At 35.8% G+C, this 23,898-nt stretch overlaps 2 protein-coding genes across 9 annotated transcripts in view; both read left to right on the top strand.

The window, feature by feature from the left end:
- Nucleotides 1-23,898, top strand: part of TANC2 (tetratricopeptide repeat, ankyrin repeat and coiled-coil containing 2) — a 361,655-nt gene that overhangs the window by 185,152 nt on the left and 152,605 nt on the right. For all 8 annotated transcript variants that reach the window (XM_036836548.1, XM_036836547.1, XM_036836546.1 and 5 more), the window contains one exon: nt 17,889-18,037. In XM_036836548.1, coding sequence (XP_036692443.1) covers nt 17,889-18,037 — 149 coding nt within the window. The remainder of the gene's footprint in view (nt 1-17,888; nt 18,038-23,898) is intronic.
- Nucleotides 14,854-15,231, top strand: LOC118886582 (60S acidic ribosomal protein P1-like). The gene has a single exon (XM_036836562.1). The coding sequence runs from the start codon at nt 14,854-14,856 to the stop codon at nt 15,229-15,231; it is 378 nt and encodes a 125-aa protein (XP_036692457.1).

The following is a 23,898-nucleotide window of genomic DNA, read 5'->3' as shown; positions in this document are numbered from 1 at the left end:
AGTGTGACCTGTGTCACTGGTACCCTGACATGGATCTAGTTTTCCCATCTACATCCAGGGACCATTCTTCCCTATTTTCTGCCCTCTGGATCCTCCATATTGAGAGGTGGCTCTCACTTAGAACTATGGAAAACATCTCAGACCAAGACCACCATCTTAACCTCCAACTTACATTTAATTTTAAAACAGTAGACACATTTTTCGAGATAAGGTATTCAAAAACTGTTTAGCAAGCACATTGAAAAGAAATAGAGTGCCTTCAGCCTGGCTGTATATTCTGCAGCTCAACATACACTTTATCATTTCCTACTACCATCACCCCTAGCCATGCCAGATACATTAAAATTTCCCATATCCTGAAGGTATTTGAGTTTGCAACCTCTGCTGTGGGTTATAGGAAGTCGTTACTTTTTTTAGGAGGTGGCAAAGAAGAACTGGAAGATGAAAGAATGAAAATTTCCCTTACTCTCTCCCTGTTAAAACATGCAATTTCAGGAGATTCATAGACTTCCAAAAGTGTATCAGAGAATCTCATATCAAGAGTTCTTGATTTAGATCATTCATTACCTGACATAAGCTACTATTTAGAGTATCATTTGTTATTAGCTACTATGGTTTAGCTCTGCTAGGAGGAAGCATTATGCATGATTGAACAATTGCAATGTAATGTTACTTTAAAAAGAGAAGAACTAAAGGAGAATTTCCTCAACCAATAACCTCTAGTGGTATTAGGGAAATATTCACCTTCTCCAACACGGTGTTCATCAAATGACTCTTATTCTTGTAACTCTTCCACTGCTCTCTCCTTCCTCCATCTCCACCACTCATCTTCCCACAGACTCTAGCTCTTTTCTACCACATTTTTACAATATTATATTAAGAATAATCTTAAAAGATTGACTGTACTACTCTAACCCTATGACCTTTACCATTATTTCTTTTGCCTATTATTCTGCTAATTCTCTTGCCTTTTCATACCCCTAATTATTTTTGTGTGCTGGATTTAATATTTGACAATATGTGTAGAAATAATCTGAAAGTAGGATGATTTTTTTTTTTTCCAGAGAGGGTTTTCATTTGCTTCTGCCACCTGTGACCAGTTCAATCCAAGTTCAGGGTGTGAAGTTTTCCAAGCCAATGAAATGACACAAATCAGGACTGCAGGACCTAGTTTACTTCTGGTTCATCTTTACCCTTAGGGTGTAGCTCTTAAGGGTCTCAGCCTAAAGTATGGGGTGTTTTACTAGATTTCCCACTCCTGGCAGATCCTAGACTCCATTTTTGTTCCCCTGACCTTGTGAGACAGCTAAACAGACAGCTCAGCTGCTCAGTCATTTCTTCCCTGTTAAGAAATGCCCCCAGTGCTAAAGTGGCCCTCCATGCTGGGCAAGATCTCCATTTCTGATTTCCATTTTCTCCCTGTTCTTATAATGATGACTTACCACCATCTTGTTGGATCTTTAATGCTTTCCAAAAGATTTTTTAAATATATTTTGTCCAGCTTTTAATGATTGTCATCAGCTGGAAGGTTTCCAATTACTAAAAGGTCCCTACCATCATTATTTCCTTTGGGGAAAAAAAATTCTAGCATTTGTATTTGTAGATCGTGTATACATCTGAAGGTATGTATACATTTTTATTTTTCTGTTCTGTGCTCCTCATGAAGCTACATGGGAACAGACTGTATGCTAAAACAGTCTTAGAACACTACCTCTTTGGACAAACCAGTCCCCATAAATTCTGGGAGCTATCTACTAAGAAATTGAACTGATAGTATTAGCCAGTTAATTAAATATCAATATAAAGAACTTCTCTTTTCAAACAGGCCTTTTTAAAATTATTTATTTATTTATTTATTTTAATTAATTTATTTATTTTTGGCTGCGTTGGATCTTCGTTGCTGCACATGGGCTTTCTCTAGTTGCTGCGAGCAGGGGCTACTCTTTGTTGAAATGCACGGGCTTCTCATTGCAGTGGCTTCTCTTGTTGCGGAGCACGGGCTCTAGGCACATGGGCTTCAGCAGTTGTGGCACATGGGCTCAGTAGTTGTGGCTCACGGGCTCTAGAGCTCAGGCTCAGTAGTTGTGGCGCACGGGCTTAGTTGCTCCGCAGCATGCGGTATCTTCCCAGACCAGGGCTCAAATCCGTGTCCCCTGCATTGGCAGGCGGATTCTTAACCACTGTGCCACCAGGGAAGCCCTGAAACAGGCTCTTAGAGTTGGTTCATGGTCCATCTCTTTGAGCAAGTTGTCTCCTGTTTGGACTTGGAACTTAATCTCAAAGAAATTAGTATTTTGCATCAAAATTTTGGCAAGTTTTGCCAAGTGTGATTATGATATTACCCATGATACTGAATTGTTGAAAAACTTGCCTTTCTGTGCCTGATGTCTTTCTGGTGTTATTTGACCTATTACTGTTACATTGGGGAGGAAAATGTCTGTTTCATCCAGTCACAAATCCCAAATGTATTTCATAGATTCCTGAGGTAAGTTAAACATTATTATGTTTTCAGCTTTCATCTTACCTTCTACAATAGCCATAATAGTTAAATTATAATTGTGAGTGGTTGAAGCTGATGTTTATATTGCTGCCAGAAAAAAAATTTTAAATAGGGAATGGGAGTCATCATGCAGAATGATTGGAGAGTTTCTTTAGTGTTTGAAGAGGATCATGAGACACAAGCTTACTACAGTCTGGCTTTCTATTGCTTGGCTCTGTTGCAAACCAGTTTTAAAAGGAATGTTCTTATCTGCTGGTTAATATTTCATTAAAACATTGAATATCAAAAGCCATGTAATATATTTTTTGTATTTACCACAAAATTCCTAGTGCATATATTAAAGACTCAATTTTCTATTAATCCATGTAAATCATCTTTGATACTGTAGAACAGAAGGCTACCCTTAAAATGTAAAGGTATTATTTGTTTCATATAAATAATTTTTCTGTTTATAAGTCTTAAAGTGAAAGAACTCTGGTTAGAATTCATTTGTATACAAGTAAAACTTCCATTACAGGCAAGGGCATAAAATATGGATGCTATTTTCTGGTACCTTACCAGAGCAATGATGCTTATTTTCTTAGTTAAAATTTATTCTATACAATGAATTCTCTAGTACAACAAATGCTTTATCTGGTCCCTAATCAAGTAACATTTTTTATAATGACCCAGATTATATGCTCTCTGCCTTAGAGAGAAGAAAGAATTAAACTATAAGTGAATCGTCACAGCATTTCTCTAATGAAAGCTTCTGAATAACAGTTATCCCTAAATCATTTCTTCTTAAATATCCAAACAAGAAAAAAAAAAACACTAAAATGACCAAAAACACTCATCTGGACAATTTGCACATTTTCTCCTTTATGCTTTACCACTGTATCCACAGTGCCTAGTGCAGTGACTGACTAATACATAGTAGGTGTTCATTCAGTGTGTGTTGAATGAATGAAATGAACCTAAAAAGTCAGAGGAAGACAAAATGAAAAAAATTTAGTATGTTACAAATATGTGCAAATTACATGGTTTTCTCTCTACTTAAGAATATGTCTTTTTCTAATTTACTACAGAGGGGCTTGTAAGCATGAACAACTGGAACCCTGATTTCTTAATCTGTGCTTATAATGTAATTTCACTATGGTGTTGAGAAAGGGGAAGTAGTATTTCTTTCAGTGGTTTTTTTATTTGTGGTATCTCATTTGCTTTAAATTCCTAAACTTTCTCCTTCCATTGATAGAAGTCTACCTACAAGGCCAATGTGACTAGCATATGGGAAGGGGCATAACGCTTCACTGGATAAGAATTCGGCCATGGCAGCCAACTGAGATTAATCAGCTACGAGTGAATTGTAATAAATGTAATTATAGAACATAATCAATTAGTATAAAGCAAAGAATGAGGATTTCAGGAAAATATCTGCCAGCCACATGTGACACATTTATCCTCAAAGGTCAGGAAAAAGAAAATAAATACATGAATAAACTTAACACTATCCTTTGAGAAACTGAATATATATACAATGACCAGACCATGTATAAAAATAGAGTTCTGACACCCAATTTGCAGCAGATAGCCTAGGAACCCAACTTACTATCTACAAGTCAGACTTGTAGGAAGTAAGACTACTATCTCTAATAACCAGTCCAGGAAGCCAACAATAACCCCTGTAACTATTGGAACTAAATGACCAGGGCTTGATTTTTAACTGACAGCTTCCCTAGTATTTGCCGTCACTTCCAACTTAGGAGTAACCAGAGAAGGCTAAATACGCACACGTAACCAGTCATGTAGGGTGCTTCTAGTTAGCCCACCTTCAGCTCTTCTGTGCCAGGTGCCTCCGATCAGGGCATACCTGAAGCCTCTCCTTTTTTTCCCCGCTATAAAGCTTTTCAACTCCTCTGCCTGCCTTTAAGTCTCCTCCAGGTGCAAGTGATAGTAGCTGATTCCCTTGCTATAGCAAGCTCTGAATAAATAGCCTTTACTTGTTCTTATTTGGGTGGTCTTCATTTATTTCCATACCTTTTTTTCACATAACATCATTCCCAGTGACAGAGGCAGATCTTGACATGACTTTGGAATCTATTAATGCCTTGGTGGTATATCACTTTCCACATTAACTGATTTTGATTTAGTCATCTCATGGCACTGAAGCTATGCTGTGTGAGGTAAGCACTTTTTTAGTATACCAGTATTACAGCTCTTGTCAGACTTCTAAATTAGAATTAACTTACTCTTTCGGTTCTGTACCGTACCCCTAGTTTTACAGCTCTTTTATTAGCCTCTTTTTCTTACAACCTTACACCACCTCCATTCCCCTTATTACCTTTATCCCCAGCTGGAAGAACTCAGAACCAGGTTCCTGCAGTTAAGTTCGAAAGTATTGTAAGTGGCATCTCATCTTCCACCCCAAATTGTTTCACCTAGGAACACTAAAAAAAAGTTTCCATATATGTCAGTATTTATGGACATGCCTGAGGAATTTAGAAGATAGTCTATGACTATCTTCCTTTCCTGTTTAAGAATCCTAATGCCAGAACTAGTTAATACCTGAGTGCCTCATCATTGTTTCTCCCAAATTTGGTGTAAAGCAAGCCTCTGATAAGCTGCCTCGATATGTCAGTGTTCTATGTGGACATGGAGATTCCCACCCCAACTCTAACTACCTTTATATTATATAAATATGTTTATATACTAGCAGAGCAATACACAAACACAGACTAATACTTGCAAGATACGTTTCCAATAACATTTATATAAATGCATTTATGTAAGTATAAAAGAAGGACAGTGAGGTCAGTATATAAAAATCAGGAGTATTTCTATATTCTAGCAAAGAACAATTGGAAAATTAAATCTAAAAACAATTTCATTTACAATAACATCCAAAATCATGAAATATTTAGGGATAAATTTAACAAAACATGTACACTAAAAATTATAAATAAAACAATGCTGAGATAAAGATCCAAATAAATGAAGATATCATTTATGGATTAGAAGATTCAGTATTGCTAAAGTAGCAATTTTGATTTACTACAATCCCAAGAAAAAAATGTTTGTAGAAATTTATAAGATTTACATTGTTATAAATTTAGAAATTTACATGATTTTAAAATTTTTATAGGAATACAGGTGACCTAGAGTGGCCCCAGTGCTTTTTCAAAAGAACAGCGAAGTTAAAGGACTTCCATTATTCTTCAATAAAGGTGTCAGGGGAATTCAGTGGGGAAGTGAACATCAATCCTTACATCATACCATGCACAAAAGTTAACTTAAAGTACCATAGACCTAAATGTAAGAGCTAGGAGCAAATCTTTTCAATCTTAAGGTAGGCAAAGTTTTCTTGGATAGGACAAAAGAAGTGTGAGCTATAAAAAAAAAAAACTTAAAAGTTGGGCTTTATCTAAATTTAAAACTTTTGTTCTTCAAAAGAGACTTTTGAGAAAAGGAAAAGGCAAGCCATAGAACAGGAAAAATATTAGCATACATATGTCTGACAGATTTGTATCCAATATAAAGAACTCCTACAAATAATAAGAAGAGAACCTAATTTTTTAAAGTACAGAAGATTTGAAGAAACATTCACAAAAGAAGATATAAGAATGGCCAGTAAATACATGAAAAGGTGTTCAATACCTTTAGTCATCAGAGAAATGCAAAGTGAAACCATGAGATACCTCTGTGCACCCATTGGTATGGCTAAAATCAAAATGGCTCACAATACCAAGCGTTGGCGAGGATATGGAGCAACTAGAACTCTTACACACTACTTGAGAGTGTAAACTGAACAATCTCTTTGGAAACCGGCAATGTCTTACAAAGTTAAATGTTCAAACTTTATAACCCAGCCATTACACAACTTTGTATTTGTCCAAGAGAAGTTAAAATATATATCCACACAAAGACTTTTATAAGAATGTTCATAGTTTCTTCATATATAAAAGCCAAAAAACTATTGTATATGAAACAACCCAGTGTTCATCAGCAGGAAGAAAAAAAAGGTGATATAGCCATACGAAGGAATACTAACTCAGCTATAAAAAGAAACAAACTGTTGAAACATGGATAGATTTCAAAAACCGAACGAAAGAAGCCAGACAAAAGAGAAAATATACTGTTTAATTCCAGTTATATAAAATTATAGAAGATATACACTAAGATAACAGAAAGCAGTGGTTTCTATTTCTGATAACAGAAAAAGTGGTTGCCTGTGGCTAGGGTTTGAGAGAGGGTTTGACTTCAAAGGGACCTAGGGAAACTTCTGGGGATGATAGAAATGTTCTATATCTCGATTTTGGTGGTAGTTTCACAGATGTATATATCTGTCAAAATTCATTGAATTGCATACTTTATTGGAATATAATTTATTGTATGTAAATTACATCTTTAAAAAGACAAGATCAATAGGTGAGTAAGAAACAGAATAGAATCCTGGAATAAGATGACAGCTAGAAGTGAGTGGGTATGAAGGTGAGTAAGAGAATGGTTATATTGAACAGAAAATACATGGCAAGAGAAATCACCAGGGCTTCATTTTGGTCTACTAATAAGTTATGGTTGCATTTGAATCAAATTAAGTACCTAAAAATTAAATGCTCATAATAATGCTGTGTAACAAACCACCCTAAAATTTAGAGCAACCAAAAAATAAGCAATTTTTTTTAGTCATGGATTTGCAAGTGTGGGTTGGGATGGCTCTGTCTCAGGCTGCAGGTTGGCTGAGCAGCTCTGAGGTTCAAGTTGGGCTCAGGCCTGTGGGTGTTCATTCTGGGGCCCAGGATGAAGGGGCATTCGCTGGAGAGAAGCTCTTTCTCCTGGTGGATCACCAGAGCACAAGAACACAAGCCCAACTGCTCAGGCACATTTCACGCCTCTGCTCATAACATTCCAAGGTCCAAATAAAGTCACATGGCCAAGCCGAAAACATCTTTTATTGTGTAAACTTTTAAACCTACCCAAAGAACCTCCCATATACCCACCCCACAGTATCAACAATCAGTTAATGTATTTTCTCCCCCTCTTCTTCATTTATGCCCAAGGGAACTAAGAAGTGTAGGGATATGCTTTCAGGTCAGCCTCTATGAGTGGAGATGGGCTAGTGGTGTTGCTTTGATTCCTGATCACTTGATCACTGGCAGTGACTCTCACAGTCAGGAGCTCAGTGTAGGGAGGATGTGGAAGAGCTCCATGCCGGCTTTAGCACTTACTGTGGCAAATTGCAGCCACTGCTTTTGTCGGTCACCCATTTCCAATGTTCATCAGAAGAGGAAAAATTTAGGTTGCCATTTAAGAACTAAGAAATGAAAATATAACCAGGTTTGCTTTGGCAGTCGGGCCAAGCTAATCATAGGTTTTGTAACTCTGTTGGAGAGAAAGCATGGGTTTCTTTATTTGATTAAATGTAGTACAAATTTCTGAGTCTTGAAATAGATGAGAACAAGCAGTTTATAATTAACAGATCATAAAGGAAAATGTAAACAGCCCGATGAGAAAATACTAAGAGAATGCTGAGAATTAAGAGAGTCTGTGGAACGGTTGTGTAGCCTGCCATGTTAGGAATACAGATTAGGGATTTGGATACATTAGCTAAGCCTATCCAAGAAATGAATTCATTTCTTGGCACAGTTTTAATCATTGTTTAATCCCTCTGCAGTTTGGCTACTTAGAGTAAAAAATACTTTTTGCAAATGTTTTAAAGTATAAACCATCTCTGAAAAGAAAATTGATGTCATCAAAACACAAAAATATTCTGAAATATTCAGCATTTGCTTTTTTACAGCATCCTATTTTTTGCCTGCATTATATTTCTCAGAGTTTAATTTACTATGATTCAACCAAATTATTTATTTTCCGTTTTTCCTCACAAGACTATAAGCTCCTTAAGGATAGGGACTGTACCCATTGTTCATAAATGTGATCTAATACCTCACACAGTGCTGGACACACAGAAAGTACTTAGTAAATATTTATTGAATTAATTCATGCTTTCTTGTATTGTCCATGGAGGTTATTCTGCTGGATCCCATTAATAAATAAAATAACCATTTAAACAATTTGTACTTAATAATCACATATTTCCTGGCAAAATAATGAGTCCAGCAGCCAGGCAGCCTGGACTTCAAAATTGACTCTCTCCCTTGCCTAACTGTGTAACCGTGGGCAAGCAAAAGCTTGAGCTATGTGTGCCTCACTTTTACTATCTGTAAGGTAAGGAAGGTGTTGTGAAGATTAAATGATTTAATACATGTAAAGCACTTAGAAAAGTACCAGACGGTAATGCCTCAATAAGTTATTGTTATTATTACTACTAGTACAACTATCAATATTATTATTCCAGAAATAAACTTAAAACACTCTTTTAAAACAATGCTAAATATGCTATATTACTCAGTTTTGATCTTAGAATTCTGTATTTGTGTTGAACTGGTAAGTCATACAGAATTTGAATCTGAAAACTGCTCCCTCTCCTCTTTTTCCTTAACTCTACTGTTAAAAAATCAAACAAGTATGGCCTCCTGCAAAAAACCTTCTTTCCTCCTTTTCTTCCTCCATCTTTCCAGAACAAGTTTAATTGTTTCTTTCTCTGTGCTCTCTACTACTTCCTTTAATTTACAAAATACTTCTTGTATATACTGGCTTCTCTCTATCCTTAGGTCATTGCTCCACTTTAAGTTAACCGATGTAAGAGGGGAGTGGTCCGATAATTTTTTATTTTACACTCAATTTTTAATTATATATAGCATTAGTTAGTTTTTCATAGCTGTAGACTTCTTTCTTGGAGGAAAAAAAAGTATTGTGAGTATTGTTTCATTCTCAAACCCAGTGTCCTATGTCCTTAATACATTTTCTGTATTTTTTGAAAATTAATATATAACATAATTACAGAAACGTATACAAATAATAATTATGCAGCTCTATGAAATTTTCAGAAGTGAACACACTTGTATAACCACTACCTAAATCAAGACACAGCACATTACCAGCACCTCAGAACCTTTCCTCATGTTTCCTCTGTATCATAATCCACTCCTTATAAGCTTGACCACTGTTCTGACTGCATTATCAATGATTTCTTTTACCAGTTTTCAAACTTTATATAAATGAAGTCATTTAGTATGTACTCCTTTGAGTCTGTCTTCTTTTGTTTAGTAGTATGTTTGTGAGATTCTCTTTCATTGCTGTCGTATTTCATTGTCTGTCTACTGTTCATGGGCATTTTCAACTTTGGCTATTATGAACAATTCTATGAATGTTTGTTACATCTATTTTGATGCCCCTATGTATACTTTTCCTTTCGGTATATACCTAGTAGTAGACTTGCTGGGTCATGGGGTCTCAGTCCCCAGTCTAAATTTTTTTCCAAATTTGATGCTACCAGTTTACATTCACATACATTGTACACATTTACATTGTACATACACCAGTACAACAGGATTTAACTGTCCTTTTACCCCATATTATCAGGTGTTTTTGGTTTGTTTCTTTTGTGTGCTATCCTGCACTACACATACGTAGTGGTATCTCATTGTGGTTTTGATTTTCATTTCCGTACAATGTTGAACATTTTGTATAAAACAGGAGTTTTGTAAATTCCCATGTGGAATTTCTTTTGTTCATCTTTTAATCGTATTGTCTTTATTTTTCTTATTGATTTGTACGAATTCTTTGTATATTCTAAATACAAGTCCTTTGTTGGATGTATGAATTAAAGATATTCTTCCCACTCTATGGCTTGCCTTTTTACTGTTTTAATGGAGTCTTTGGTGAACAGAAGTTTTTCTCATTAATAAACTTACCCATCTTTTCTTTTTTGTGTTCTGTTTAAGAAATCTTTGCCTAGTCCTAGTTCATGAAGATATTCTATTAGGCTGTCTTCCAGAAAATGTATTATCTTTCATATTTGGGTCTTTTATCCACCTGGAATTGATTTTTGTGTATGGGATGAGGTAGGGACAGGTTTCATTTTTATTCATACATATTGATCTGTCACCAATGATTGAAAACGCCATTTGGTTACTAAAATATTGCAATGGCATCTCTGTCCAAATAAGGTGATTATACATGTATAGATATGTTTCTGGATTCTTTATTCTGTTCTCCTGGTCATTTTATCTGTGCTTGTACCAATCATACTCTGTCTTAATTACTTTAGCATTAGATTAAACCTTGATATTAAGTAATAGCAGTCATTCTTCTTCACATTTTCTTTACTATTCCTAGACCTTTCCGTTTCCATGTGAATTTTAGATCCTTTTTTTTTAATGTTTAATAATAATTCCTATTAACTTTAAAGAAAGCTTTTCAAAATTACAAAACCATTAAAATAGTTCATCATACTAATAGCTGTAAGAGAAATAAAAACAACTAGTTTTCTTCATAGAGGCTAAAAAAGGCATTTGATAAACCTTCAATAACCACTTCTGCTGTGGAAAAAAAATCCAAACATAAGAATCCTTTAGTTTTATGGTGCTGTATTCCTCATTCAGTATTCTGGGAGCAAAGCCTATTGCATAAACACAGTGCTCCCAGATAGCCAAGATATATTTCAAGAGTTTTAATCAACATAATGTATGAATGATATTTATTTTCTGTATAATAGTGTCACAGTGATTATTTTCCAACAACCTACCAGCCATCTTGTTTTGTGTATCATACTCCAAATTCATCATTATTAAAGAAGTCACAGTAGAATTCCACTCAAGAAAAGTACTGTCTTTGTTTAGGGACATACCTTAATTGGGCGTGTTTGGTTATGAAGATGACACCTTCTTCACATCACCTGGATGGTCATGGATGAGACAGAAAGATAGGTAAAATATTTGGTATGAGGATTTAAGAGGAATTTTGAGAGTTTTGAACAAATACCCTGGGCAGAGGGGAGGTAGGAAGTGATGCCCAGCAAAATGGTGAGAGACTGGAATCAAGGATGACAGTAGAGCTTAGGGGTTAAGAGCCTGAGTTCTAGATCCAGATTTCCTGGATCAGCTACTTATTAGCTTATGAATTTGGGTAAGTTACTCATCCCTCTGTGCTTCACTTTCTTTATTCATAAAAAGGGGATATGTGCCTACCTCATAGGGTGGTTATGATCATTAAAAGAGTTAATGTATATAAAATACTTAGAAACAGTACCTGGCATATAATTAATCCCCATATGTGCTAGCTGTTATTATAATTAATAAACGATAATCTGAAAATATGAGATATATCATATTTTTTAGTTTCATTTAATTGTTCTGTGCCATGATATAATCCCCCACCCTTACCAAACACACTGTAACCCCAGTAAAGTCCTGTCCACACACCACCATAAGACTAAGGTTCATTGAAGACTGAAAAGATTACAGCAGAATCTAGGAGTACAGAAAACAGACCCTACACTCAGGAAAGAAATAGCCCAAAGACTAAAAATTCATTGTAAGTTAGAAATTGAAGTAATTTTAAGAATCCATGGAAGTAACAGGTTGGACACTGGTTTTCCTACTGACTGTGTATTAAGAGTTCATCCAATTTGACAGATTTTAAAGGATAAGGTGATTCTAGTTGTTGCAGGGATTCTCAACCTCAATACTATGTAATGACTTTCGGGGCTAGATAATCCTTTATTGTGGGGAGCTGTCTTGTGTATTGTAGGATGTTTGGCAGAGTCCCTGGCCTCTACCTACTAGATGCCAGTAGCAACACCGCTCCCTGCAGTGTGACAACCAGAAATATCCCCACTCATTGCCAAACGTTCCCTGGGGGGCAAAATTGTCACCAGTTGAGAACTGCTAAGTTATTTAAAAGAAACTTCCCTGCATAGAGTTTTTTCCTCAAGTTCCAAACATTCACAAACAGAGAATAGAATAATGCACTACTATGTAGTCATTTCCTAGCTTCAATAATTTTGACAACTTTGTTTTATCTATATCGTCTCCAATTTTTCTGTAGTAATTTCAGCAAAACCTGGTCATTATATCATTTCTCCCATAAATACTTTAATGTATATAAAGTATATGAGCTTGTGGACTTCTTAAAAATAATATATATTAGTATCTTTTTAAGAAACTAATATTTAGGGAAAAAAGCACTTAAGAGAAATAGAGTGATATAGTAAGACTAAGAGTAACATGAGTATAAGAGCCTAGAAGAAAAAGGAAGAGTTTGGTTTCTTTTCCCCTAGCCTCTTTCTTAAGTGAGTAACATTTGGACTTTTGCAAATAATGCATGAAATGATAATATAATAATAGCCTCTTGCCTGCCATTTGTATATAGTGTTGTGAAATTTAAAGAGGTCAGGGACTTTTACATTTCATTATAGATGTCTTCAGAATTACATTTAGCATTTTAACCTGAAACTGTTTACTTCAAATTTCATATGCTATAAATATTCTTGTTATCATAGTAGACTTTGATAAATTTTAATAATATTAAATAGTTGACTCAGTAGTTTAGAAATTCTACACACTGTGGTAATGAAATGAAAAATTCTTCATAGCAAGGGTTTAAAGGTGGAAATTTGCTTGAATGACGGATAGGGGATTTGTTTGTTTTTAATTGAAGTTTAGTTGATTTACAATATTGTGTTAGCTTCAGGTGTACAGCATAATGATTCAGTATTTTTGCAGATTATATTCCATTATAGATTATTACAAGATAATGGGTATAATTCCCTGTGCTATATAGTATACCCTTGTTGCTCATCTACTTATATATAGTAGTTTGTATCTGTTAATCTCATACCCCTAATTTGTCCCTCCTCCCTTCCCTCTCCCCTTTGGTAACCACAGGTTTGTTTTCTATCTCTGTAACTCTGTTTCTGTTTTGTATATACATTCATTTGTATTATTTTTTAGAGTTAGGGTACTTGTTTTGAAGATGCATTTGCATGCATTTGTAACACAGCTTTTTCCTGAGATTTTATGTTAGAGTATCATAATTGGGCAGAGGTAGAGAGATAAGGAACTGTCTGTAATGTTGGACATTATAGAGGTAATAAAGCCCCTGGGATATCTTTCTGGTCTGTGGCAGAGAAATCCATTTTTGTTGCCTCTTGCAGAGAAGTAGGGAAGGGAATATAGATCCTGTTTTTCTACTCTGACATAATTTCAATGAGAATTCTTTTTTTTTTTTTTAATAGGACTTTAACGCTGGTAGAATTAGGTTTGAATGCCAGTCTAGGCACTTTCTTTTTTTTTTTTTTTTAATATTAATTATTTATTTATTTATTTATTTATTTTGTTTGTGTTGGGCCTTTGTTGCTATGCATGGGCTTTCTCTAGTTGTGGCGAGCAGGGGCTACTCTTCATTGCGGTGCGCAGGCTTCTCATTGTGGTGGCTTCTCTTGTTGCGGAGCACAGGCTCTCGGCACGAGGGCTTCAGTAGTTGTGGCATGCGGGCTCAGTAATTGTGGCTTGCAGGCTCAGTAGTTGTGGCTCACAGGTTCTAGAGCGCAGGCTCAGTAGTTGTGGTGCGCGGGCTTAGTTACTCCGCGGCATGTGGGATCTTCCCAGACCAGGGCTTGAACCCGTATCCCCTGCAGTGGCAGGCGGATTCTTAACCACTGTGCCACCAGGGAAGTCCTCAGTGAGAATTCTATATAGATTTTCCACAGATGGAGCACTTGAGTTCAGTAATACTATACAAGGATACACCTGTAGTCCCTTCCTCTGACCTGCAGCTTGTGACTTTAGTAGAGAAGTTAAGATAAATGTTAAATTGAATAAAAAGAACATAAACCTCACTTTCTTGCCATTAGGAGTGATTTAATGTGTAACACTGAATATACTAAAAAATTAAGCTATTATATTTTAGCATCAAACCATACGATACTCTAGTTAATGCTTGCTATGGTGAAAGGACATATCTGACTCCAAAAAAAAAAAAAGATTTTTGTAATATCCTATATAGGATATGTGCTACTGTGGATTGTTAACAGGTTAGACTGAATGCATCTGAACATAAAACAAAATCTGAAAAAAATGTTGACAATGAATCAAGTTAATGTAAAGAGATATTCAGTTTAGGTAACTTAGTTCTGCATCACATTTAAAATAGATCATCTTGAGTTCCCTGGTTATTTTTTATGTCTATAAATTCCTATAAATTCTCTATTTGGAAATAAATTGAGTCCAAGGAAAAAACCTCATACTGACATTGTTCAGCATCCCTCAGTGAAAAGGTTTGAAAAAGAATAATTCCTGTAGTTGGTAACCACTGAAAAATAGCCTAAATAGAAAGAAAATTACGCTTCCCTCAGCTGCCGCTAAGGTGCTCGGTCCTTCTGAGGAAGCCAAGGCTGCGTTGGGGTGTAGGCCCTCACTTCATCTGGCGACTGCACCATGCCCGGCAGCCCCTGCCTAGCGCTCACCTGCACCATGGCCTCCGACTCGGAGCTCACCTGCATCTACTCGGCCCTCATCCTGCCCGACAATGAGGTGACAGTCACCGAGGATAAGATCTATGCCCTCATTAAAGCAGCCAGTGTAAATGTTGAACTTTTCTGGCCAGGCTTGTTTGCAAAGGCTTTGGCCAGTGTCAACATCGGGAGCCTCATCTGCAGTGTGGGGGCAGGTGGACCTGCCCCAGCATCTGGGGCTGCACCGGCAGGAGGTCCTGCCCCCTCCACCACTGCTGCCCCAGCTGAGGAGAAGAAAGTGGAAGCAAAGAAAGAAGAATCTGAAGAGTCTGATGATGACATGGGCTTTGGTCTTTTTGACCAAACCTCTTTAGTAACACGTTCAATAAAAAGCTGAGCTCTTAAAAAAGAAAAAAGAAAAAAAAATTGTGTTAAAAGCTGATTGTATGGAAAGAGTGTAGCAGTCTGGAAGCACAGGATTAAAATGAATGCCAGAGATCAGGAATTTTAGGGGTCTAAATTCCAGGGCAAAAAAATGAACCTGAATGGGGTTTCTTTTTGGAGTGATGAAAGTATTCTGGAATTAGAAAGGGGTGATGGTTCCATAAACTTATGAAGAGACTAAAGCCATTGAGCTGTATACTTTAAGAGGATAGAGTTTATGGTATATGAATTATTTTGAAAAAATGACCCTGACTATGGGGGAAATGATAGCTCAGGGCTATCTGGCATAGGATAGGAACCCAACTAGGGTGAGTAGAGCACCTGTGTGCAGGGTGGCAATGAGCAGCGGTGAGATTTGTTACATGTAGGGGGATAGATTAAATAAGTATAGTATTAAATAAGGAAAACAAGAACCAGATTTTTCACTATTGGAGAACAGAGTTGTAACTTTGGAAAGGAAGAAATCTAGAATTAACCCTATGGTATTGAATTGGAATTGGAGCATCTTTGTGAACATTTAGAGTGTATGTTTGTATTTGGATTTACAAATAAAAGCGAATATAGAGTTGTGTGTATGTATATAAGTGTATGAGCATACTGCCTAACTCTGTTGACGGAGTGGACCTGGGGGGCAGTGACATCCTGATCGCAATGAGCATACCTGATATTCTAAATACCTTTCCCCACTAAAAAAAAAAAAAAAAATCAACCCTTCTTGGGAAGAGGACTGATTCTAGGGCTAGGGCAGGGAAAGTACAAGATGAGCCTGGAACATCTGGTGCCAGAAAGCAAAGAAGTGCTCAGAAAATGACAGGGATATATCAGAAGGTTACAAGAGCCAAATCGAAAGGGCTTACATGGCCAACTTTGGGACAATTTGAGCATCAAAATAAATAATAATAGTAACAGGTTATAACTCATTGAGTACGATAGGAGTCTTTGAGTTCAGATAGGTAGGTAGATAGATAAAGGAAAAGAAACTAAACTATAGAAGAGTGATGGATTTAGAAAATATCACTATTTGGCAAGCATGATAGTAATTCTACCAAGAAACATTAATGGATGCTAAAAATAGTGGGCAAAAGTTTATTGAGAAGAGATTCAGACTGCTACTTGTACACCAGTGTCCATACTATCATTATTCATAATACCTAATAGATGGAAACAGCTCAAGTGTCCAACTTGATGGACAGATGAATAGATAAACTAAATGTGGTATGTACATAAAATGGAGTCAGTCATAAAAAGGAGTGAAATTCTGATACATGATCTAACATGGGATGAACCTTGAAAATTTGCAAAGTGAGATAAGTTAGACATAAAAGGACAAATACTGTGTGATTCCACTTATATGGGGTACCTAGAATAAGCAAATTCATAAAGACAGAAAGTAGAATAGAGGTTACTAGGGGCTAGTAAGAGGGGAGATTGGGGAGTTTTATTTAGTGGATACAGAGTTTCTCTGGGGGATGATTAAAAAGTTCTGAAAATGGAGATGGTTGCACAACATTGTGAACGTACTTAATGCCACTGAATCGTACACTTAAAAATGGTTAAAATGGCAAATTTTGTTACGTGTATTTTTATCACAAAAATTTTTTTTAATTTAAAAGTTTGTTGAAGAATGGTATACTTACATACTTTCAAAGTATCCCCACATTACATACTTATTAATTACAAAGAGAAAGAGTATAATTTTAGAGTGGAAATATCTGGCAAACACTACCATAACCAAGTGATCAAAGTTAACACAGCATTGCTTTTGCAATAGTCCTGCCAAAAATGCATAACCTGAATTAAATCATGAGATAACTTCAAATTGAGGGACACTGTGCAAAATAGCTGGCCTGTAATCTTCAAAAGTGTCAAGATCATGAAAGTTTAGAAGAGACTGAGGAACTGTTCGAGATGAAGGGAGTCAAAGAGAACTAAGAACTAAGTGCATTGCTTAATCCTGAATTGGATCTTTTTGCTAGAAATGACATTACTGGATAAATATCAAAACTTAAATGGGGTCTGTGGATGAGATCATAATAATGTAAAATGTTAGGTTCCTGATTTCTCTGCTAGTACTGTGGTTATGTAAGAGAATTGCTTGTTTATAGGAAATGCATACTGTCTGGGCATGATGAGATATCATGTCTATATTTTCAAGTGGTTAAGGAAAAAAATGTCCTTTTTACTATTCTTGAAACTTTTTTGTAAGTTTGAACTGATTTTAAAATAAAAAAGGATATTTACACGAACTGTAAGAAAAAAAAAAAAGATAAAAGAACATGAATGAAGGTGGTGATTATGGCCAGGACTAGATCCCAACACGAGGACTTGTATTGGAAGGCCAACTGCCAAAGAAATGGGAAACTTCTATTCAGTGAGTTACAAAAACATTTTCTCAAATTCAAGGGTTTCAAGTAAATATATTGAGGATTCTGAGTAGACTATCAATTATAATATGTAACAGTGGAAAAATCAGCTTCTAGTCAGGGACTTAGTAATTTTGCATTTAGAATGTGAAAACAAAGGAAATGACCAAACTGAATGTAAAAATAGTTGCAAAACTGGCCATTTTATTTTGATAGTTTCAGGTGTTTCAATGTCTTCCTGTTATAGGTGATGCTGAACAAGAACTTGGTCCCCCTCCATCTGTAGATGAGGCAGCAAACACACTCATGACTCGTCTGGGTTTCCTCCTTGGAGAGAAAGTCACGGAAGTTCAGCCAGGTGACCAATACAACATGGAAGTACAGGATGAAAATCAGGTAAACTGCTTCCTATCAACTTAGTGAAACATGGGATGAAACAGCCTATTATAACCAGAAAAGGAAAAATGTTGCAGGGTGTCGGTGTTCTGAGAAGAATAATCCCAAGTATAGAATGCCTTTTGAGGCCTGGAGATATAACTTAATTTTCCATAATCACTGTATTTTTTCAGTTTATGGAACATCTTTTAGTTTCCTTCTTAAGTTTAAAAAGCCACTTTAAGGTTTTGACTTATTTATTGAATGAATGAGGAAATAAATAAGTAAATAAGCCAACAAACAAAATAGACATATATATGAGCACCGCACCCCCAAATTGCAGAATACATATTGTTTTCAGGTACACATGGATTATTTGCCAAATTGACGATACGCTGATCCATAGAACAGATCTCAACAAATGTCAAAAGATTTCAATTACTGTGACCATAGTAGAATTAATCAATTGTAAAATAACATAGAAAATGATAGCTAAAAGATAACTTAGAAAATCAAAATCCCCAAGTGTTGGGATATTAATATACTCCTAAGTAGCCTTTAAGTCAGAAAATCACAAGAAATTGGAAAATATTTTAAATGGAAATAATAAAAAACAAAATATAATAAAACTTGTAGTATATAAAATATGCTTTAAAAAACTTTAGTTTTGGATACATATATTAGAAAAGCAGAAAATCTGAAAAATTAATGATCTAGATATTTATCTCAGAAAGTTAAAAATATCAGCAGTTTGAAAAAATTATTATTTCATAGACTTTTTTCTTTTGGCTGTTCCATTCTTTTCAGTTAAAATGTAGCAAAAGAAGTATTAGACTCAGATTCATTTATGTGGTCTTAATCTTTAAAATGAATGTCCGGTAGTGAACCATTTTACTCAGAAGATGACAAATTAAATTCAAATTGCGTATCCTCAGTAATGTTGGTGAAGATTCTATGTCATATGTTAGCTTCACCATAAAGTGTACAAGGATTATTTGAATATATTTGTAGATCATGTGGTTAATGCTCAGATGTTCCAGAGCTCTCTCCTCAGACTTTTCCTTTCTTTATATTCTCACTCCTAAGGTCATTGGTTTTGCTGGCTGCACATTCTGATCACGTGGGCAGTTTCTGTAAAATTCAAGTACCTGGAGATTCTAATCAGATTGAAACTCTTCCATTCTTATGTCTTTAAATACTGTCTTAACTCCTAAACTATCTCTAGCCCTGCCTTTCCCCTTAACTCTAGATCTGTATTTCTAGCTGCCTACACTGCCTTTTCTACCTATGTGTCCAAGATACATCTCAAATTTAACATGTCAAAAAACTGAACTCTTGCATTTTTCCCCAGAACCTGCTCCTTCTACTGAGTTTCCTGTCTGAATAGGTGGCATCACCTACAGGCATAAGACAAAAGCACTGGAGTCATTCTTGGCTTTACTCTGTCACACTCTACATTCACTCTTTCAGCAAATTATGTAGGCTTTGTCTTCAGAATGTGTGCTAAATCTGATCCCTTTTCATTACTTCCACTGGTACACCTAAATCCAGGTCACTGTCATCTCTTGCCTGGGCTAGTGCAATAGCTCCTAGAATGTAAGGTTAGAAGGCTGGAACTTTTGCCTGTTCTATTTACGGCTGTATCCTCTGCACCTAGAACAATGTCTACTATTAGTAGGTGCTCAATAAATATTTGCTGTCTGAATAAATGGCCTCCTGATAGGGCTCTGCTTCCACTCTTGCCCCCTGTAGTCTGTTTACACAGAAGCCAGCGTGATCCTTGTAAAATGTGAACCTGGTCCTTTGACTTCTCTTCTCTCAATCTCCCACTGTATTCCCCCACATTTAACATTAAATCTGAAATCTCTACCATGACCAGCAAGGGGCTACCTGATCTGACCCCTCGCTGCCTCTCCTACATCATTTCCTGCCCCTCTCCCTTTCACCTGCAGCTCGCCAGCAACACTGACCTCCCTGTCATTCCTCGAACACATAAAACATTCATTTATACTGGAATGTTCTTCCCACATAACTCACTTCCTCACTTTATCCAGTGCTCTGCTCAAATGTTACCTCCTCCAAGAGGCCTCTTCCTTAATTTATCTAATAGCACCTGCCCATCACTGTATCCCCTTATCCTGGTACTTTATTTTTTTTATAGCTCTTATCATTAATTTATTACATTATATATTTAGTTGTGGGGGGGTTCTCTGTATATCATACAAGAATGTAAGCTTCATGGTGATAGGGATTAATTTTTTTTAAACTAATTTACATTATAACTGTGTCAGTATGCTGTGATCTGTGAATAAAAAATGGAAATGATATATGTTGAGGGCTTCATTTAAATTGGTATAAATAAAACATCTATTTTACTTTTTATCTCTTTATATTCACAGCAGGTTAAAATATGACTGCTCTAATAATGACCAAGAAACATGACATTACAATCTGAGAATTTGCCAAGGACCCTGTTGTTTCTAAAAAGCTACATTTCTTGAGGTGCTAAAATTTATATTTGGTTGCTTTTAAGATGCTTCATGTCACAGCCTGTTGCAGTGATTTCTAAATAAAGTCACATGTCTTGTGACTTCATTTAGAAATCAGGTAGCCCCTTCCTGGTCATGGTAAAGATTTCAGATTAGAGCGTGCCTTGTGCATTTACTGAATAAATTCGTCATAAAATAAGTAAATGAGTAGTATCATTGATTTAATGTAATTAAAGTGATATAGTATAATAGAAAAGTCACTGAACCAGGAGGTAGAAGATTTGTAGGGTTCATTTATATTTCAATTTTCAGGTAAAAAAAAATGGAAACACACTGCCAGAAAGTGATGGAATAGTATTCAAATCCAGGCAGTCTGCTTATACAACTTATGTTCTTAATAGCTACACCATGCTGGTCCAGTATAGTATGAAATAATGACAGGATTGTTGTGAAGATCAAGTTAAATCATGAATGTGAAATCACTTTGTAAGCTGTAAAATGTCATATAAACAAAAGATATATATGCAATATAATTAGTATGTAAATGTATGCAGGACCTGTATGATTTGGGGGAAATTGCTTCATAGCTTGCATACTTAGGGTAGTTTCATTTTCACATTTCTTAAATGGGGAAATAATATTTATTATGCCTCATACTTGGTTGATAAGGAGATAATGAAGTATCAATTACAACATTTAAAAAATTTTAACTACGAAACATTGAACAAATGTAAAATATTAATAATGAAGCTACATGATAGCCCTCTTGGAATATAATGTACCATGAAACTATCTTGGAACCACAGAAGAAAGTGGCTGAATTGATCATTGGAATTTCTAGTCTTAGGAAAATTATTAAGAACTAGGAGGTCATGTTCACTTAGTGACTTTCTTCTGTAGTAAACAGCATACTGACAAAGACAGATCGCTTTGTTTAGGAAGACCCTATAGTAATGGTGTCCTCAGAATAGTGCTAGTAATGACAGAATCCAGCACAGGCAAGTCAGCATATATCATTTTTTTGCAAAGGACAACGTATTGAAAGTGATATTCAACTGATCACTATATTTCCTTCTCTCAGTAGTTTCTGGGCTATTAGGATGTACCTTATAAATTCCATCATTAGATTCTTCCCTTGTGTATTTGTAGAACCTTTAAGAGATCCGATTGGGAGTTTGGGATCCTTCTGGAGACCACTAAAAGATCAATGGGAAAACCACTGAAAGGTTTTAGAAGTGGAGCAGCTTAATTAGATGTCCATTTTAGCCTGCAGTATGGAGAGTAGATAATGTTGTCTTTCTGTGCCTAGAAGAGATTTCTATGTCTCATTAACTAGCCTCCTTAAATAAATATAAGGCTTGCCTTTTAATTCACAAGCCATGGACAATTTTCTGCTTTCTGAATGGCTTGATCTTTAAGCTTTGCTTTTACAGTTAAAGCTTTTAAAGCATACAGTCTGTGATAAATGCTTTATTTTCCAGAAAATAACTTGTAGTAAAAAGTATGCATCATTTGAGCTTAACCTCCACATTGGCTATATTATGCATATAATACAGTTTCCTTTCTCACAGAACAGACTGAGAATCTTGTCTAAAAATGGAAATTAGTTGCTATAGAGGTAATAGATTTACACCCAAATGAAACTTTTTCAACATGGAATGACTGGAGTATAGATATATCTAATGTAAAAGACTCTAATACAGTTCTATTACAGTACCCACATATTTCTTAAACTGAGAATGAGGCAGTTAAAAATTGCCATGCCAAATTCTAACTAGGGAGGATTCTAATTCAGTAAGACTGGGGTGGGGTGGGTTCAGTATCTGTCAGTTTTGTAGGGGAACTTGTTTTTTACATTCCACAGGTAATTCTACTGCAAGCCCAGTTTTAAAAAAAAATCATTGCTCTGGTAGACCAACATCATTTTATAGAAATAGAGGAAATTACAAAGAAATTGAAACTCCTCCCTCCTCTGGAGAAAAATTCTGTAGAAGAGAAATGGCATAGATTTGAGGGCTTATTGTGTTATTAAGAAAAATCAGTTTCTAATATTATTCATATGATTGAAAAGATTTACTTGGTTGCAGGGTTCTGAGAATGTCAGTTATGCTTGGTTGAGTTGAATGTATCTTTTATGACCTGGTTATAGCATTTAAATTAAAATCAAAACCTGGATTCAACACAGATAATTAAATATAAGAGATTGCATCTGGAAATCATTTGGGGACGAGTCAAAGAGCCTTAATATTCTCATATTCAGTGATCAACATATTTTCCAGTCAAGTTATAAAATGTAAATCTTCAACTTTAGCAGAGAGGTTATGAATAGACTCTGTATGTAAAGAAGTTGAAATGCTTTTTTTTTAATTTAACATTTAAAGATGTCAAATTTATCATTAGTACTCCTTCAAGTAATTTTGCAACTGATCAGTTACTGTTGTGAAAAGGATAACATTTTTTTTTTAACATCATTATTGGAGTATAATTGCTTTACAGTGGTGTGTTAGTTTCTGCTGTGTAACAAAGTGAATCAGCTGTATGCATACGTATATCCCCTCCCTCTTGCGTCTCCCTCCCACCCTCCCTATCCCACGCCTTTAGGGAGTCACAAAGCACCAAGCTGATCTCCCTGTGCTGTGCAGCTGCTTCCCACTAGCTATCTGTTTTCCATTTGGTAGTGTATATATGTCCATGCCACTCTCTCACTTCATCCCAGTTTACCCTTCCCCCTCCCTGTGTCCTCAAGTCCATTCTCTACGTCTGCGTCTTTATTCCTGTCCTGCCCCTAGGTTTTTCAGAACCTTTTTTTTTGTTTTTTAGATTCCATATATGTGTGTTAGCATATGGTATTTGTTTTTCTCTTTCTGACTTACTTCACTCTGTATGACAGACTCTAGGTCCATCCACCTCACTACAAATAACTCAGTTTCATTTCTTTTTATGGCTGAGTAATATTCCATTTTATATATGTGCCACATCTTCCTTATCCATTCATCTGTTGATGGACACTTAGGTTGCTTCCATGTCCTGGCTATTGTAAATAGAGCTGCAGTGAACATTGTGGTACGTGACTCTTTCTGAATTATGGTTTCCTCAAGGTATATGCCCAGTAGTGGGATTGCTGGGTCATATAGTAGTTCTATTTTTAGTTTTTGAAGGAACCTCCATACTGTTTTCCATAGTGGCTGTATCAATTTACATTCCCACCAACAGTGCAAGAGGGTTCCCTTTTCTCCACACCTTCTCCAACATTTATTGTTTGTAGATTTTTTGATGATGGCCATTCTGACTGGTGTGAGGTGATAACCTCATTGTAGTTTTGATTTGCATTTCTCTAATGATTAGTGATATTGAGCATCCTTTCATGTGTTTGTTGGCAATCTGTATATCTTC

This window comes from Balaenoptera musculus, chromosome 20 (genome assembly GCF_009873245.2).
Source record: "Balaenoptera musculus isolate JJ_BM4_2016_0621 chromosome 20, mBalMus1.pri.v3, whole genome shotgun sequence".
NCBI lineage: Eukaryota > Metazoa > Chordata > Mammalia > Artiodactyla > Balaenopteridae > Balaenoptera > Balaenoptera musculus.
The sequence above is the reverse complement of the archived record's forward strand: the minus strand, read 5'-3'. Positions and strand labels throughout refer to the sequence as shown.

Bases quoted from the DNA above. Each gene is read 5' to 3' on its own strand.
- LOC118886582 (XM_036836562.1), top strand. From the start codon at position 14,854: ATGGCCTCCGACTCGGAGCTCACCTGCATCTACTCGGCCCTCATCCTG.